This window comes from Diospyros lotus, chromosome 5 (assembly GCF_014633365.1).
Source record: "Diospyros lotus cultivar Yz01 chromosome 5, ASM1463336v1, whole genome shotgun sequence".
In the NCBI taxonomy this organism is placed as follows: Eukaryota; Viridiplantae; Streptophyta; class Magnoliopsida; order Ericales; family Ebenaceae; genus Diospyros; species Diospyros lotus.
The window spans coordinates 17,250,865-17,267,548 of record NC_068342.1 but is presented as its reverse complement, the minus strand read 5'-3'; the positions used below and the strand labels follow the sequence as shown (position 1 = coordinate 17,267,548).

General features: G+C 40.7%; 1 protein-coding gene across 1 annotated transcript in view; it reads right to left on the bottom strand.

Moving 5' to 3' along the window:
* The window catches only part of LOC127802414 (uncharacterized), a 43,061-nt gene that overhangs the window by 12,048 nt on the left and 14,329 nt on the right, over window positions 1–16,684 (bottom strand). Inside the window, exons 4-7 of the mRNA XM_052338206.1 lie at window positions 8,780–8,973; window positions 8,483–8,591; window positions 8,104–8,402; window positions 6,793–7,224 (exon numbers count right to left, since the gene is read on the bottom strand). Of these exons, the coding sequence (XP_052194166.1) occupies window positions 6,793–7,224; window positions 8,104–8,402; window positions 8,483–8,591; window positions 8,780–8,973 (1,034 nt within the window). The remainder of the gene's footprint in view (window positions 1–6,792; window positions 7,225–8,103; window positions 8,403–8,482; window positions 8,592–8,779; window positions 8,974–16,684) is intronic.

Below are 16,684 nucleotides of genomic sequence, written 5' to 3'. Positions count from 1 at the left end.
GATTATGGTTGATCATTAGAGACCTCTTTTCCTCAAACCTTCGTTGATAGGCCCTCACTTCTCCAAATTGTCTTAGATTGTTAAACTCCTCTATGACATCCATCATACTCCTTTCATCAAAACGTTCACAGCAATTTTTTAGAAAAGTCCTCCCAAGTATAGTTTCCCCTTACTCTAGTTCATCCTTGAAACCAGGCATCCATTATATCATTGAAGTATGTCATGGCTAAGGTTACCCTCTGACCCTCCGGTACATTAAACCAATTGAATATCCTCTCACATTTCCTCAACCACCATTTGGGATTGGACCCCTCAAACACAGGGATCTCCATCCAGGGCATGGGGAACCCCAAATGATGAGGGTTGGTATGACCATCCCTTCCCCTATCCATCATTGCTTCTACTTCCTCTTTCAGATTGACCTCAATTTCAGAGGTCCCATTCATACGATTCATCCTATTCCTCTGTAGAATAGGCTCTGTTCTCTCCCTAAGAGGAAAATTGAGAGAAATCCTTACTGAATTTTGGCAAGTAAACATCACCATGAATTGTTGTAATTGTGCTCACATCTCCTCCCGCATCTGAGCGAGAGCTCCATCCAAACGCCATTCTAACCCCTCTATTGAACTCTCCATCTTACGATCCATCACCATGATCGCTTCGTGATTTCATGTAGATCCAATCTCCAACTGATCGACTCTGTTCTGGAATTCTATCATAGTCGACTAACTTGTAGCTACGACTTGAGATTCTTCATGTGGTCCCTCTGCCATCGGTTCGATTTCAAAAGAGCTACGCCCTAGAATCGAGCTTTGATACCAAAATTGTCACAGCCCAATCCTGACAATAGTCTTCTTCCTAATTCAATATGAATTAGGACGGCACAGAACAAAAGGCAAGGACATAGAGCAATGTAGAATGAGAAAGGAGGAAGAAAGAGAGAAAGGAAAGAGGGAAAGAATTAGAGAATGTTGAGGGAGAAGATAGAATTCTCTTCAATATTCTGGATAACCCAATCCACGAAGGTCGTTGGGGATTTATACAAGGCGTCGGAAGAGTGGATCCCTATTAAGGTGGATTCTACACTCTTCCACAATTGTAACAACCTTCCACTACACTATAACCACTTGCACATGGCTACAAACTAATAACAACAGAAATTATAGTAGTAAAAAAAAAAAATTAAAATTCCATAAACCATGGTCCTACTCGTGACACAAAAGCCAACACAAAATCCATAACATTTTTCTTGAGATGAGGCAAATAAAACAATTGTTTCACCTTATTATAAGTATTTCTAATACCTAAATGTCCTCCCAAAGGCGATCCATGCAATTATTGCAAACTTTTTTCCTTGAGTTGGTCACAATCTCCTATCACCAATCGGCCATGAAACTGAATTAAGCCATTAACCAATGTGTATCCAGGTCTACTCAAATAATCAATAATCAATAATCAATTGCTCCAGTAATTCCCTAGACCAGTCAGCTAACTCATAACTAACTGTCACCTCCTGCAACCAGTCAGGAACAATGGTAGTAATGGCAGCATTGATCCCATCTTCAAAACGTCGGGACAGAGCACCAGCAACCATATTCTCCTTCCCCCATCTATATAGGATAGTATAAACAAAGCCCAACAACTTTGTCATCCCCTTCTTTTGTAACTTACTATGCAATTTTTGCTGTAATAAGTATTTTAAACTTTCATGATTAGTCCTTATAATAAACTAATTACCTTCCAAATAGCATCTCCACTTGTCGACAGCTATTAAAACAACCAGCAATTCCTTATCATAAAGGCTTAGGCCCAGATGTTTAGGAGCTGAGGCTTGGCTTATAAAAGCTATTGGTTGTCCTTCCTGCAAGAATAGCCCTTACTCCCAGATTTCTTGCATCAGTCTCCAGCACAAAAGATTTATTAAAATCTGGTAGGGCCAGCATTGAAGCTTTACTCGAGATTGTTTTTAGCTTTACAAAAACTTCTTCTGCCCAAAGATTCCAATTAAATCGTTCTCCTTCAGCAATTCTATGAAGGGCTTACATATAATACCATAATCTTTAACAAATATTATGTAATATCCAATTAATCCCAAAAATCCCCTTGCAGCCTTTACATTGGTAGGTCTTGGCCAAAAGAGCATTGCAACCACCTTCTTAGAGTCAGTACTGATCAGAGATAATATGCCACAAATATTCCACCTGCCTTTGGGCAAAAGCACACACTGACTTTTTCACATACAATTGGTTAAGTCTAAGGACCTCAAATGTAGTTTTTAGGTGGTCAAGGTGTTGAACAAAGGTAGGACTATATACAAGAATATCATCAAAGAAAACTAAGATGAAATCTCGCAAATAGGGCTCAAAAATTTGGTTCATAAGGGCTTGAAAAGTGGTTGGAGCATTAGTTAGCCCAAAGAACATAACTTTAAAATCATAATGACCCTAGTGGGTGTAAAAGGTTGTTTTAGGAATGTCTTACCGTCTCATCCTACTTTGATGATAATCAGATCTTAAATCGAGTTTGGTAAAAACAATAGCATGTTGGAGTTCATCCAAAAGGTCCAAAATAATTGCAATGGAAAACTTGTCTTTGACTGTTATGGCATTTAATTGACGATAATCTATGCAAAATTGCCAGGAGCCACTTTTTTTTTTTCCCCATAAGTAACACTGGTGAGTCAAAAGGACTATGGCTGGGTTGGATGATGGATTTTTGTAACATGTATTTAACTAATTTCTCAATTTCAGTCTTTTGAGTTGGTGGATAATGATAAGACCGAATATTGATAAGTTCAGTATTAGGTTTAAGTGGAATAGCATGATCAAACAATCTTTTAGGTGGTAAGGATGTAGATTCTACAAAGAGGTCCTCATACTCAACTAAAAGCATGTGCAAAGAGTCAAGCTCATGTACCTCCCATTTTTGCAGAGACTGGCTGTTGGCAGTCACATAGAATTCACAGGATTTCTCCTGCAACTCCTCCATTTCTTCAAAGGCCTGTATGGAGAATAACTGTGCCACTTGTGCCAGCTTGTTCTTCAGCATCTTTTGTAGCCTTTTTCCTGTGATCATCTTGCATAAGCCCATGTCTAGACTGCCTGCAAGAGTCAACTTCCTCCCATCTTTCTCAAAGGTGACTTCCAATTTGTTGAAGTCAAAGCTGATTGGACTAACTGTTTTCATCCAATCTATGCCCATTACTTTATCACAGCCACCAAGTTTTAACAACCTCAAATCGGCTGCAATTCTCTCCCATTGCATTTCCAACTGAAAGTCAATACAGGAGAATTTGCTACGCACCTTACTGCCATTAGCCAGAGTCGCTGATAAGGGTTGAGTGATTGTAAGCCTGCAACCTAGATTCTTGGCTGCATTTTTGTCCAAGAAACTATGGGTGCTTCCACCATAAATCAGCACCATTGGTTTATGATTGTGAACCTTTCCTTCTACCTTAATGATCTTGCTGTTTGCTAATCCCCTTAAAGCATGCAGTGATATTTCCCCATTATCTTCTTCTTTGTTTTCAATTACAGCCACTGGAATTTCCTCTTCTCCTTCCAACAATAACAATTGTTTTTTTACATTGATGTCCCAGCATGTATTTATCTCTGCACTTATAACACAACCAGCTTGCCTATGTTGTTCCGCACTGCCAAATTTTCCTCCTGAAGGCTGATTTGAAGTAACAATCAGATGAACTGTTAAATTCCTGTAATTTAGGCTGTTTTTGGCTGCTTCTCGGTTAGATCCCCGATTTATTGCCCCTAAATGATTCCCCTGCTGACTGGAATATGAATTTGTTCCTCTCATATGAATTCTCTGCTTCTTAATCAGAGCTTCTACAGTAAGCTCCTGTAACCTAGCACTTTCAGCTGCCTGTTTCACACTTATGGGGTAACATCTTAACTGTAGGCTTCAATTCTTCGCTCAAGCCACTAATAAAACTTGAGACGAAATATGCCTCAAATAGAAAAGGATTGAGGTTCAACATTAAAGACTTAAGCTCCTCAAATTTCACTTCATAATTCTGGAAAGAATTCCCCAGCCTCAATTTATTGAATTCCTCCACAACATGTCATATTTCTATCACCAAACCTTTCACAAAAATCCTCCACAAAATCTGTCCATTGACAGTTGCCTTGTAAACAGATCTATCCTTGAAACCAAGCATCCACAACATCATTCAAATAGGCAGAGGCTAAAGTAATTCTCTGCTGATCCAGAATATTATACAACATAAAGAGCTTTTGACATCACCTAATCCACCACCTAGGGTTCTGGCAGTCAAACATCCGTATTTCCAGCTTTGACAATGGAAAGTTAGGCCGATTAGATGCAGCCTGTACTTCCTGCCTCCTTTCTACCGCTCTTTCAACTATATTTTCTCCAATTACAGCAAGTTTAATTTCTAACTCTGAAGAACCAGCTGTCCTGGAACTGTTCCATTTCCTTGAAGGATTGGATCAGACCGTTCCTTAGAAGGAAAATCATTTGGAAGACTCACCTGAGACAGTTTGGAAAACATAAGCATGAAACTGTCCAATCTTCTTGCTAATCCATCCATGGAAGCCTCAAATTTCCTGTCCAACGCAAGAATCGCATCATGATTTTGGCTAGATCCATATTCCAGCGAGTCTACTAGTGCTTGGAGATCACAAACAGTCGCATTCACTTGTTGCAACTGTGTCTTGAATTGCTTCATCCGAGTTCCATTAGCCATGGTGATTTTTTGGGAGAAACTGAATCGGCAGCCTAGGACTTGCTCTGATACCAAAATGTCATGTCCTCAAATCTGACAGGTAAATTTTCTGCTAATTGAGAGAATTTAGGGCAGAAATTAGGAGGAAATTGGAGGAGAGAATAGAAGTTGGCGAGAGAGAAACAAGAATGAGAGAGAGAATAAAGAGAGAAAGACAGGATATAACAACATATCCAGCCTTTATCCCACTATGTGGGGTCGGCTACATGAATTCTAGACTTCCATGTATTTCTATCTTTTGTCATATCTTCATTGAGATCCATACACTTCATATCAAACTTTAATGTCTCCCTCAAAATTTTCTTAGATCTGCCTCTACCTCTTTTTTTGATTAATTGTTCCATTTCATCAACTCTCCTCACAGGAGCGTCTCTTGGTCTCCTTCTCACATGACCAAACCATCTTAGTCTAGTCTCTCATCTTCTCCTCTATTGGCACTACTCCTATCTTATTACGAATAACTTCATTTCTAATTTTATCTTTTCTTGTATGGCCGCACATCCATCTTAACATCCTCATCTCCGCTACACTCGTCTTTTGCTCATGTTGGTATTTGACTGCCCAACATTCTGAGTCGTACAACAAAACTGGTCTTATAACGGTCCTATAGAATTTTCCTTTCAATTTTAATGGGATTTTACCATTACATAACACCCCCAATGCATTTCTCCATTTTAGCCAACCTGCCTTAATTCTATGTGTGACATCCTCGTGAATTTCTCTATCTTTTTGAATCACTGATCCCAAAGTAAGATTTGGTCTTACAAAGAAAGACAGGATGTTCTTTGAAAATGTATTTCGATCCTCTTCCATTCAGTTGAATTAGATTTTATACTAATCCAACATAAGTGGTAGTTAGTGATTTGGCACCAATGAGGCTGCTATTTCAAATGCACAACCTTCAGTAGCTTGCAAACAGTATAACTACTATAACTAATAAGCCAAAAGTACCAAATAGCCTTCATACAAGTACTAAGGTCCTGACACCTTTTTAGATGAATTAGCATATGTTTAATCACCATATGAAAAGGGCATCTCCAATGCATGAGAGACTCCTCGCTTCACGAGGATCAAGGGAGGGAATACTTTGCAAAGAGGTTTTTTTTATAACTTGAACCCATGACCTTCCAACTACGAAGAACTTATCTGTTGCTATCAAGGCCTACCTCTTAATTACCATATAAAACAATTTTTCAATCACCTACACTAATAATTTTAGATCTCAATAAAAAATTGAAGCAGAACCCAAACCAAAGAAGCAAGGGTAATCCTAATTACTCAAAACCAATATCAATATTCAATATTATTCTTCAAAAATCTGTCCTTCAATACTTCACTAAATGATTATTTATACACAATTAATAGATAAAAACCTATTCAGGTAAAGATTCCTTTCTAAAATGGATTCCTTGGTAATTAAGCCAATAAAGGCAATCCTAAGGTAATTAAGATTCTAGGACAAACAAGAAATTAAAAGAAACTAGGAAACAAGTTAAAATAAAGAAATTAATAAAATAATATTAACTTCTATTTTTACGCCTAAAATATTGTTTCCCGAAATATTAATCTCTATAATTTTCATCAAAAAATAAACAAATAGAATATAAAAAAATTTCAACAGAGATATCAAATAATAAATTTTCCATTTTTATGGTCAGATTTTAGAAAACAAACAGCGTTATCAAATAACAAATTTGCTTTCTGTTGAAAAAATGAAAACTGAAAGCGAAATTGCCAGACAGAAACTATTTTATGCATGCACTAATTGCTAGTCATTTGCACAAGAAAAGTATCAGATCATTTATGCATGTACACGAGTCTGTAAATATCTGTCATAAAACATTAAGGATTTACATATACAGAAAATGTGAATCCATAGGCAGAAAGTAGAAGAGAACAAACTTTCACCTGTGAATAAAAAGTGTGATAATGATAACTTTATAGTGGATTCTAAATATTTAACCATTTAGTTCAATAATTATGGACCTATACCAAACCCATGAAGAAAGTCTAAAAAGTACAAGATTTACCTCAATTAAACCCGAAGCTCCATTGGGATTCACTGTCAAAGCACTACCAAAAAGCTTGTCTAGAATTGACACTGCATGCTCCTGGGGATTGCCAATGATCTTATGCCCAGACACCTTTTTGGTACTGATTTCAATAATTTCACTATTGTCATGAGTTTCAGAAGCTTCAGAAAGACTAGAAGTCCGGTATAGTTGATCGTCCACATTAAGTTTCTTATCCAAAACTTCCAGACCTACCAATGCATCCAAAATCTGTTCACCCTTACTAAAGGATGGTGTGTTAATTTGTGTGTTAATTTTACTATTCTCGTGCTGCTTCTCTCCAAATCCAACTTTCGAAACCAATTGTCTTTCCTCTTGATTATCAAGAGTCCCATTTTGCACATTAGCTTTGGCATGAGAAAAGCTTTCCTCAATTTCAGGTCTCCCAACCTGCAGAACCAACTGGTACATGAAGTTCATAATATATATAACTCAAAGGATAACAAGAATGATATCACATTGTTAAAAGTTGTCTAGAGTATAGGATAAGAAGATCAGTGAAAGCAGTGTATTTTGAGGGCCAATGAAGCATTAAATAGAAATTTATATCCCATGTTATAATTAGTGATAGTTGGAGGGGTTAAACTGTAAATATTTAATAGTCTTCATTGGGATATCCGCCCACTGTTATAAATAGCAGGCTAGGGGTAGCAGGAAAAATAGGGTTCTCAGTTTTTCTATTTGTAACGAGTATTGATTGCTAGAGAGAGGCCAGAATTTGATAGCTTTGTAATCTTGAGGCGAAGGCCTAGCGTACTCGGGATAGAAAAGGAAGAGAACAAACTGTGTAACTGATCATTCTTTGAATAAAAGGAGGCTGCTCGAGGAGGTTCAAGACTAGATGTAGGGTTATCCTAACAAGGCAATCCGAACCAGGATAAAATCTGGTGTTTGGGGTTTGTCTTTTCTTGTTCTTATTTGTTTCATTTTGTTCTGTTTTGATTATGTTTATTTCTTCTGTTGAATTCATTAAATCTGTTCTTAAGTTCAAGTCCATGAGTGTGGCATAATTCTTGTCCAAGAAAACAAATCCAGTGACCCTAGGTATAACACACATTTTAGGAAATTGCAGTAAATGAATTAGTCATTGTACACGATATTTCCACAGGAAGACATCAAAATACCAAGTAGACATTAATTGCACTTGAGCACCCACTTCTTATTGACCAGAAAAGAAATCCCTTTTCAAAATTGCTACATACAAGTAAATCAGTCAGAATAAGTTTCCAGTGAAAAACAATATATATATATAAATAGTCAGGAACATACCTCTTCTGAATGAGAATGGGTTAAAGGCTTAGTGCTTGAATTCCTCTCCAAAATTGTGCTTTTAAACCCAGGGGGTACTAGTGGTCTGCAAGAAGATTTGCCAGAATCATTGTTCGGGACTGGTTGTGTCACAGACTCATCCAGTTCATTACTTCTATTGGTAACTCTTTTTACATCTTTTCCATCTTCCAGCAATTCAGTGAAATCTGAAACATGGTCATCTTTATGTTTGCCTAGCTTCAACTTCTGCTTCTCTTGAAGTGCTTTCTGCTGTTCCTTCCTCATCACCTCAAAGGATTCTAGGAAGAAAGTTAAGTTCAACTTTAATGATCAGGAATCAAAAAGTGTAAAAGACAAAGGTGAAAGAACTAGCTATTACCTCTTCTCCTCCTTTCTGCCTCTGCTCTATCCTGACTTGCACACTCGGAAGAACCAAATGTTTCATCATTGAAGGAATCATGGGTGTCTCTCCGTGAGTTTGGCACTGCCTGGAGAAAGGAGAGAAAAAGAGTATGTAAACCATGGAGAGGCCTAGGATATAACCTAGCAGTCTTCAATTCCATTTCACAAGAGATTTTTCCTTATGCATATTTAAATCACTCCAAGCACCAAATCCAGAACCATTAACATGTTAGGGCTGATATTTCTCATTGAATCAACAAACAATAATTTTGACCTTGTAAGGGCGAGGAGGATGATAAGGCTCAGTACTCCGATTCAGCTGGTAGTTGTCATTGGACCGAACTTTTGGAGCTGACAGCCCTGCTGCAAATCCAGATGGTCTTGGAAAAGACCCACTCCCAAGAAGCCCATCATGCTCAGGACCTTGCCAAGACCGCCGAGATTGGTTCCCATGACGCCTACCTGAATCTGCATTAGAATGTGCATAATTTAAAAGGTCAAGTCACTGCTGATCTGCATATACTCAAAGACTGGTTTCAAGAGAGAACTACATCTAGTTACATGTAAAAGGGTGCCTCAATGCATGAGGCCCCCCTGCTTCAAGGTTGGAAGGGTTGTTTTCTTACACAGCCTTACCCTTGTTTTGCAAGGAGGCTTGTTTCAACAACTCAAATTTGAGACCCTCTAGTCACAAAAGAACAACCTTACCTCTCAGTTACACCTTAACAGAGAAAATAGAAAACAAAGACTTAAAAAATAAATGAACAAAAGAATACAGCCAAACCATTTTCTAGCAACAATTAATTTGGTGAATAACAAAACACTGTTATTAAAAAATTGACTTGGACATACATGTTAAGCATCTGATTTGCAAGCTCTTAGACCAACTATACAAGTTATGACCAAATTTAAGTGTACCCAAATACATTTTTGGTACAATGATGTACCACTTGAAGCCCATAGGCCCATGCATTGCAGGTTTTGATATTATCTCATTACTAATTGTCAATATAACACACTTGATGATTCCTTAAGTTGGAGTAGCAGAATCACAGAGCTTTTTATAAAGAGGGTAAACTTTAAACAATCAAATGACTGGAGGAAAACATTTTCAGGATTTCGTAATAAAGAGATTAGAGAAAAAGTTGGTGAATCTATCAGGTTCCAGGTAGTTAATAATTTGATAATGCAAGTTTGGCAAGACAACTGGTGCGGTCACTACCTCTTCTTCCTTCACCCCACTTAGCTAAGGAGCCATTGTGGCAGTGTCTCTCAGCTTTTCTTCAGTGAATGACATCTGATTATTCCAGTTTAGCTGCAACTTTTAAGACTCGGAGATTGATTCTTTGACAAAATTATTAGGCACTGTCAGTGAACAACCCGACTGTTGACTCGAGAATTGGAAAATCGGTGGAAATGGTGCCCATCTACAAGGGGTTTATTTTATGTGCACTCACTTTATGGCACTAAGTGACCAACTAGTCATGATACTTATTTGGCAGGACATCTAGACACCATGGACTTTTCCAGAGATGGCTGATTTTGTCTAACTTCAGATAGTTTAAGAGGAGACAATTGGTGGTAAAGTGGTAAGACGTGTAGGGGAGTGTGTGTGCATATGTTTCATATTTTGGTACATTGTTCAGAGGCCACGAGCATTCAAAGTCTATCTTCTTTTAGATTTTTGGATAGTAGGTAATGCTAACTAGTATTTATGACTTATCTTCCTTGGACCAAAGCTGTCCAAACGTTTAGGGACACTGCTATTTTTTGTCTAATTTGGTCCATCTAGGAGGAGGAAAATAGTAAGCTTTGAAGGTGCCTTGAGGCCTCATTAACTCTGATAGGAACCCCGATAGAAATCCAAACAACAATCAAATACCAATAACTATCAATACTTTTCAGCAAGAAAACAAGAACAAACCAGGGCATTCGAGAGGCCCTTACTCTCCCAATTCTTCTATCAAAAACTAGCTACCCTCTCCCTCTTCTTCTCAGCTCTTTATACCGCTCCTCTGCCCCTCTCTAACCGAATTCCCTTACACATGCAGATTATTCCCTCAGCCTATGGATTACAAAACTACCCCACATATGCACATGCTGGTTGTAACAACCTGCATGTGCTAATTCCCTATTCTCCCCTTCATGCTTGCTGGTCTTTGGTAGGTCCGGTACACCGGTGGCCTATCATTACTCCCCTCCCGCACTTTCACCTGTTCCTCAAGGTGAAAAGTAGGAAATTGTTGCTGAATCGTAGGGCTCCCAGGTGGTCCAGGACCCACTTGGGCTTGGAGTATGTGAATCTTGTCTTCAATTCGCTGGGCGGTCCCCATGATTTGCGATAGACCCGATGGCCGTAACACCCTAACTTTTGTCCTGATTTTTTGGCTTCAACTGGTTAACAAATGTGCCCTCCAGTATGGCCACTGAAACTTCTCCCACCCGGGCCACCACTTCCCGATCAACCTTAATGTCTGCTGGCGGAAGAACTATAATTGGCCTGCCATCTCGGTCTATGCTAAACTTCGTTCTTCTTAACATAATTGGCCTCAAAATTGACTGCACCAACTTAAGTCCTCTCTCATCACCCTCCTTGAAAGGCCTTTGGACAAGTTTATTCCACCATGCCCACTTCCCCCATGGTTCCACTCTCAAAAACCGAAGGAGACTGTAAATGTCCTCCAAATTGTTCTCATCAAAAGTGGTAAGAGATGGCTGGACCCTTGATGGCGCCCCAATCATCGATACAATGCCCTCCTTGGACGTTACTAGATCCGCCGTCCTTGACATCAGATTCCTGATCTTTTTCCTCAGCTACTTCAATGCCTTGGCCGCATCCAGTCTCGTCTTGAACTGGACGAAGCTATAGCCCTTGGTCTTGCCCATGACCCGATCGAAGATGATGTTGCAGTCCTCAATCTCGACGCATGACTCGAAGGCAGAGACTAAGGTTTCTCGCGTCGTGTCCCATCCGAGGCCATAGACAACGAACTTGCGACGAGATATGTCACAATCCGCAGCATCGCAGAGGCGAGTGAAGAGGAAAGCATCGGGCACGGCGACGCCGACAAGGAAGTTAATCCGATGGTACCTGGTGTAGGGCTCGAGAAGTTTCTGGATCTTCTCGGGCTTGGTCTCACCGGAGGAGGAATCACCGTCGGCGTCCAAATCGAACTAAATTGGCATCTCGGTGTCTTTGGTTGGGACTGGAGCTTGGCATTTCTGAAGCTTCTTCTTCTTCTTGCGTTTCTTCTTGACGCTTTTGCCGTCACCTTGTGGTGGTCTAGTCACCGGCTTTTTTTCTTCGCCTTCCCCTTCTTCGCCATTGCTTGAGCAGAGATGCGATGGTGGCGCCCTATGGCTTCGTCTTTTAGGTTTGCTTTCTTACTCACACGAATCTCTCTTCGTCTCCTTCACTCCCACTGGGCCTATGGAAGTGCAGCACCCTCCAAACACAGTGTTGCTGTGTCCGTCTTCTCGCCAGCCAACACCACAACTCCCAACTCCTCACCCATTGCCTTAGCGAAGGCCGGAGGCCAGTGTGATGAGGCGGGGCTGGGCATCACCCATTTTTGTGCCATCGTCGGAGGTGGCAAGATCACTACCCACTGGTGATTCGAAATTGGGGACGAAGGGCCTGACCTTTGTTTGGGCCGGGTCCAAAAATGCTTCCACGAATCACCAGATTCATCTCCTCAATTGGTTGGGCTAGGTCCATCATCTGCTCCAGCCCAATCAGCCTCAACACCCTCATCTCGGCTCGGATGACCGGCTCCATTTCGTTGATAAAGTGGCCCTCCAGCAACGCCTTTGGCATGCCTGTGAGCGGTGAGGTCAGAGTCTCGACGCCAAGGCGGTAGTCCTTGACGGACCCCCACTGTCGAAGCGCAAGGAACCTCTCTTCCACCGTGCCTTCCTGCACTATCCTGAACCTATCCCCCAACATCACCTTGAGCTCCTTCCAGCTCCTCACCCGTCCTCGTCTTTGCTCCCATTGGAACCACGACAGAGCCGCTCCTTCAAAGCATGAGGCCACTGACTCCAACTTCTCCGCATCAGACAGCTGGTTCACCAGGAAGTAGCGCTCAGCCCTAAAGACCCAGCCATCTGGATCATCTCCCTCGAAGATGGGTATTTCCAGGCGTCTCCCACGGTACTACTGCCTTCCGACACCATCGACCCAGCCGCCCCCTTCGCCACTTCTCCCTCCAGCTACCGGCGTTCCCTCCCTTAACACAGGCGAACCCGCAGGTTGGTCTTCCTCATCACGCTCCCCCTTTCTCTCTCTCTCTCTTGCTCCTCCCGTCTCTCCTCGTTCTTCCTCTTGCTCTTGCTCGCCTGCTCCTATTCTTCCCATCTCGCTCGCATCCTCACGAACAGCTTTAGCAAGTTCGCTAGGTGTCTCTCCATCTTTTGAAACGTACTCCTCATAGCATCATCTCCCAGTGGAATGCCTTCCACCCTCATCTCCAAATCATCGACTAGATCAGTCAAGTTCACCATTAGGATCGAAACGCTCTGATACCAAATTGATAGGAACCCCGATAGAAATCCAAACAACAATCAAATACTAATAATTATCAATACTTTTCAGCAAGAAAACAAGAACAAACCAGGGCATTCGAAAGGCCCTTACTCTCCCAATTCTTCTATCAAAAACTAGCTACCCTCTCCCTCTTCTTCCCAACTCTTTATACCGCTCCTCTGCCCCTCTCTAACCGAATTCTCTTACACATGCAGATTATTCCCTCAACCTATGGATTACAAAACTACCCCCCATACGCACATGCTGGTTGTAACAACCTACATGTGCTAATTCCCTATTCTCCCCTTCATGCTTGCTAGTCTTTGGTAGGTCCGGTACACCAGTGGCCTATCAAACTCATGAAGGAACCTTTCACTTTTCCCTTTTTTTACAGCTAACACTAAGCATTCCATTTCTACTTTCTTTAGTTGTGCAGTTTCTATATGAGAGGCATATCCATGTGCCTCAAGTTATGTAGGCATTTTTATTTTATGCATTTTGGCCATCAAAAATGAAAATGTGCCTTTCAACTTGGTCCTTGTACAAGGTTCACTCCACGGCAATTTTTTTTGTGGGTTCCATTACTTATTAAAAAAAAAAAAAATGTTCTTTTCTGATAAGGTTCACCCCCTTAGGCATTTTTATGTGCCATATACATCTTTCCTTCCAAACAGAAAAAAACAAATTTGAAAAAACCAAAATTCTAAAGAACAGGGATTATGTAAAAATATTGGGTTTCAGGTAATTGGACATCTTTAGAGATTTCTTCTTGTTGTCCAAGCGTGAAAGAAGGTATCCAAACCAACTGGAATGTTTTTAATCTCCATCATTCGCACATGGAGATGCAAGTCCAGAGCACAGATTTCCTACTCCTAAAAGGGCATCTGTGAATTTTTTTATAAGTTCCATTACTTATTTTAAAAAAAAAAGTTGTTTTCTGATAAGTTTTCACGTACTTAGGGTATTAGGTCTTTACAAAATAAAAGGGAATTAGCATAACTAGAGGAATGTTCCAGTAGTGCAAGTTGTACAAGTGTATTAGTGATTGGTAACTGTTTTGCCACCAATCTATAGCTGAGGATCAGTATAGGAGGAACTGACCCAGCCATTTCAATCTATGATAAATCTATAGAAGTGATTCAAATTTCCTTCCCCCCCCCCCCCTCTCCCTCTCAAACTTTCCCCCTCAATTCTCTAATTCTTACCCCTTCCCTCTCATTTTCCCCGCCTAATTCCTTCTCAAATAGCTGATAATTCTCCTGTCAAATCTAGGATCTGACATTCTAGTATCAAAGCAAGTTCCTAGCTGGCAAACTTTAGAGCGATCAAACACTATGGTCGACGATGAATGAAGTAGATGGAGACACAGTTGCAACAAGTGTCAGCTACAGTGGTAGAAATACAAAATTGAGTGGGATCTGTAATCCCAGATTCTACCTCACTAATTCAAACACTCAACCCTCGAGAATACACAGACAATACTCCACTCACGGTACAATAAGTAAACAAAGAACAAGAAATGAAAACAACAGTATAAACTATACACACAAAGAGACAGAAGTTTATCCTGGTTTAGTTCCCTTGATAAAAACCTACATCCAGACTGCCTTAGGCCTCTTCTCCACTATCTTGAATCACAAGAACAATTACAAACACTATAGAACACTCTCTCACAACCCTATCCCCAGGCGATACAGAGTTAACCCGAGATTACAAAGCCCCCTAACCTCAAATCCCCTAGACAGTGGTATAGAAAATTTGATACATTCATGATCAACCAAGGTTTCAAGAGAAATGCGTTTAATTGTTGTGCCTATGTTAAGGATATTTCATCTAAAATTTCGATATATCTCCTCCTGTACGTGGATGACATACTGATTGCTAGTCAATCAAATGAAGAAATCCATAGGTTAAAGCAGAAATTAAAATCATCTTTTGAGATGGAGTTAGGAGAAGCAAGGAAAATTTTAGGGATTGAAATAGTACTTCTTGATTAGTATCATTGCAAACTCCTACAGCTTCTCGCGAAACATACGGCCAAATTCCTCGCACTCTTCATGAATCCCTCTATTTGTTCCTTTATCCCTTCGGGTAGAGTCATTCTCAAACTTCTTTCCCCATGTTTGATTCTTCTGGCTACACTGCTCCTTATCCCTGTTGCTGCCAACTGAAAATGCAACATTCTTTGGCTGTCATTGAGGCTCCATTCCAACTAAAAATGAAGCATTCTTCTACTGCAATTGAGGCTGAGGCTCCAATGGTCTCCTACGTGCACTGCTCCCCTTAGCCGATTTTTCACAATCAACATACTTTGAAGACCAAGTAGTTATATACATACTGCTCTTCTTTGCCTCTCCAATTCAAACAAAGTTAACCAAAATTCAAAGTCAAAATTACCCTTTGTTTACCTTACTAGCAACCTAGAATTTGATTGGAATTATCGCCCGGGGAATTCCTCTTCATTGATTCGCTGCTCAATCCCTTCACTGGAACCACAAACAAGTCGCCTTAAGCCTTCTCAATTTGGGCCAGAACTGTTCGTCCACCTCCTACCACCCAATCGGTATTGCAATCTTGGACTTTAGCCTCTTATAATTTGGCCAAGACCCCACAAAATTTAGCAGCAATAAGAGGAATGAGAAGCTGGGCAATGGTCCAGATCCGTTGCTAAAGAGCAACAGCCAAGATCGCCTGAGTTTGCTTGCATCTATCACACACACGTAGCGACTTGGATCTAGTCGGCGCCACTCGGCACGTTGCACAACTTTGATGCAACTCACGCTTCTTGAATTTCGCGACCGAGAGTCATGGCAGACTCATCTTCAATACTCGAACTAAAATCTATTGAAATCACAAAGGCCGAGAATTAATCCTCCGCTGAGAGCCCACCCAAACTAACCGGAATGCTGGAACTCGCTAATTCCGTCAAAATCGTTGCTCGATCAATCCAAGTCCAATTCCTCCTTGCACTGGTCGCCACCCAATCACCGTCCACAAACTCCAATCGTGAATCCTCCTGGCTTGCTCGCCTTCAATTCTGGACAAGATTGGAGTCTTAAGCCATGAGCCGTTAGCCTCTTGCATTGATCGCTCTCTACACAAGACTACAGCGGATTCAAGATTGCCCGAGCTCAATGTGCGATTGCTGAGATTCAATGACTGCCCCAAACCTGCTTCCACTTCGCGCCTTCCTTTCTAACGAGAATTAGCACCTTTGTCTCACCCAACCATCTAATGGCTTGATGCTACTTCGTCTTTCAATTTCGACTCTAGATCGTCTGACTCCACCACGTTCCGGACTTAATCAACTCTGTACAGCATCTTGATAATTGCTTGAATTACAACACTTATGAAATCGTTTCTAGAATTCTTCTTCGCCTTCAGCCGAGAATTGTAGGCTCTACTTCAAATTGACTTGTTTACTTCAAAATTGGATCGAACAACTACTAAATTTTAGAACTCACAGTCAAGGAACGATTGCTCTGATACCAATTTGTCATGAACCTAGGGCTTAACCTAGGATCAGTTTGGGAATCGGAAGAATCCGATTTAGCTAAGGCCAAGAACAAGAGGAAATTAGGGGGAGATTTGAAAGAATGAGGGGGGAATTAGAAGCGGTGTTAGGAGGATTAGAAGAACATAAAAGAATGAGAT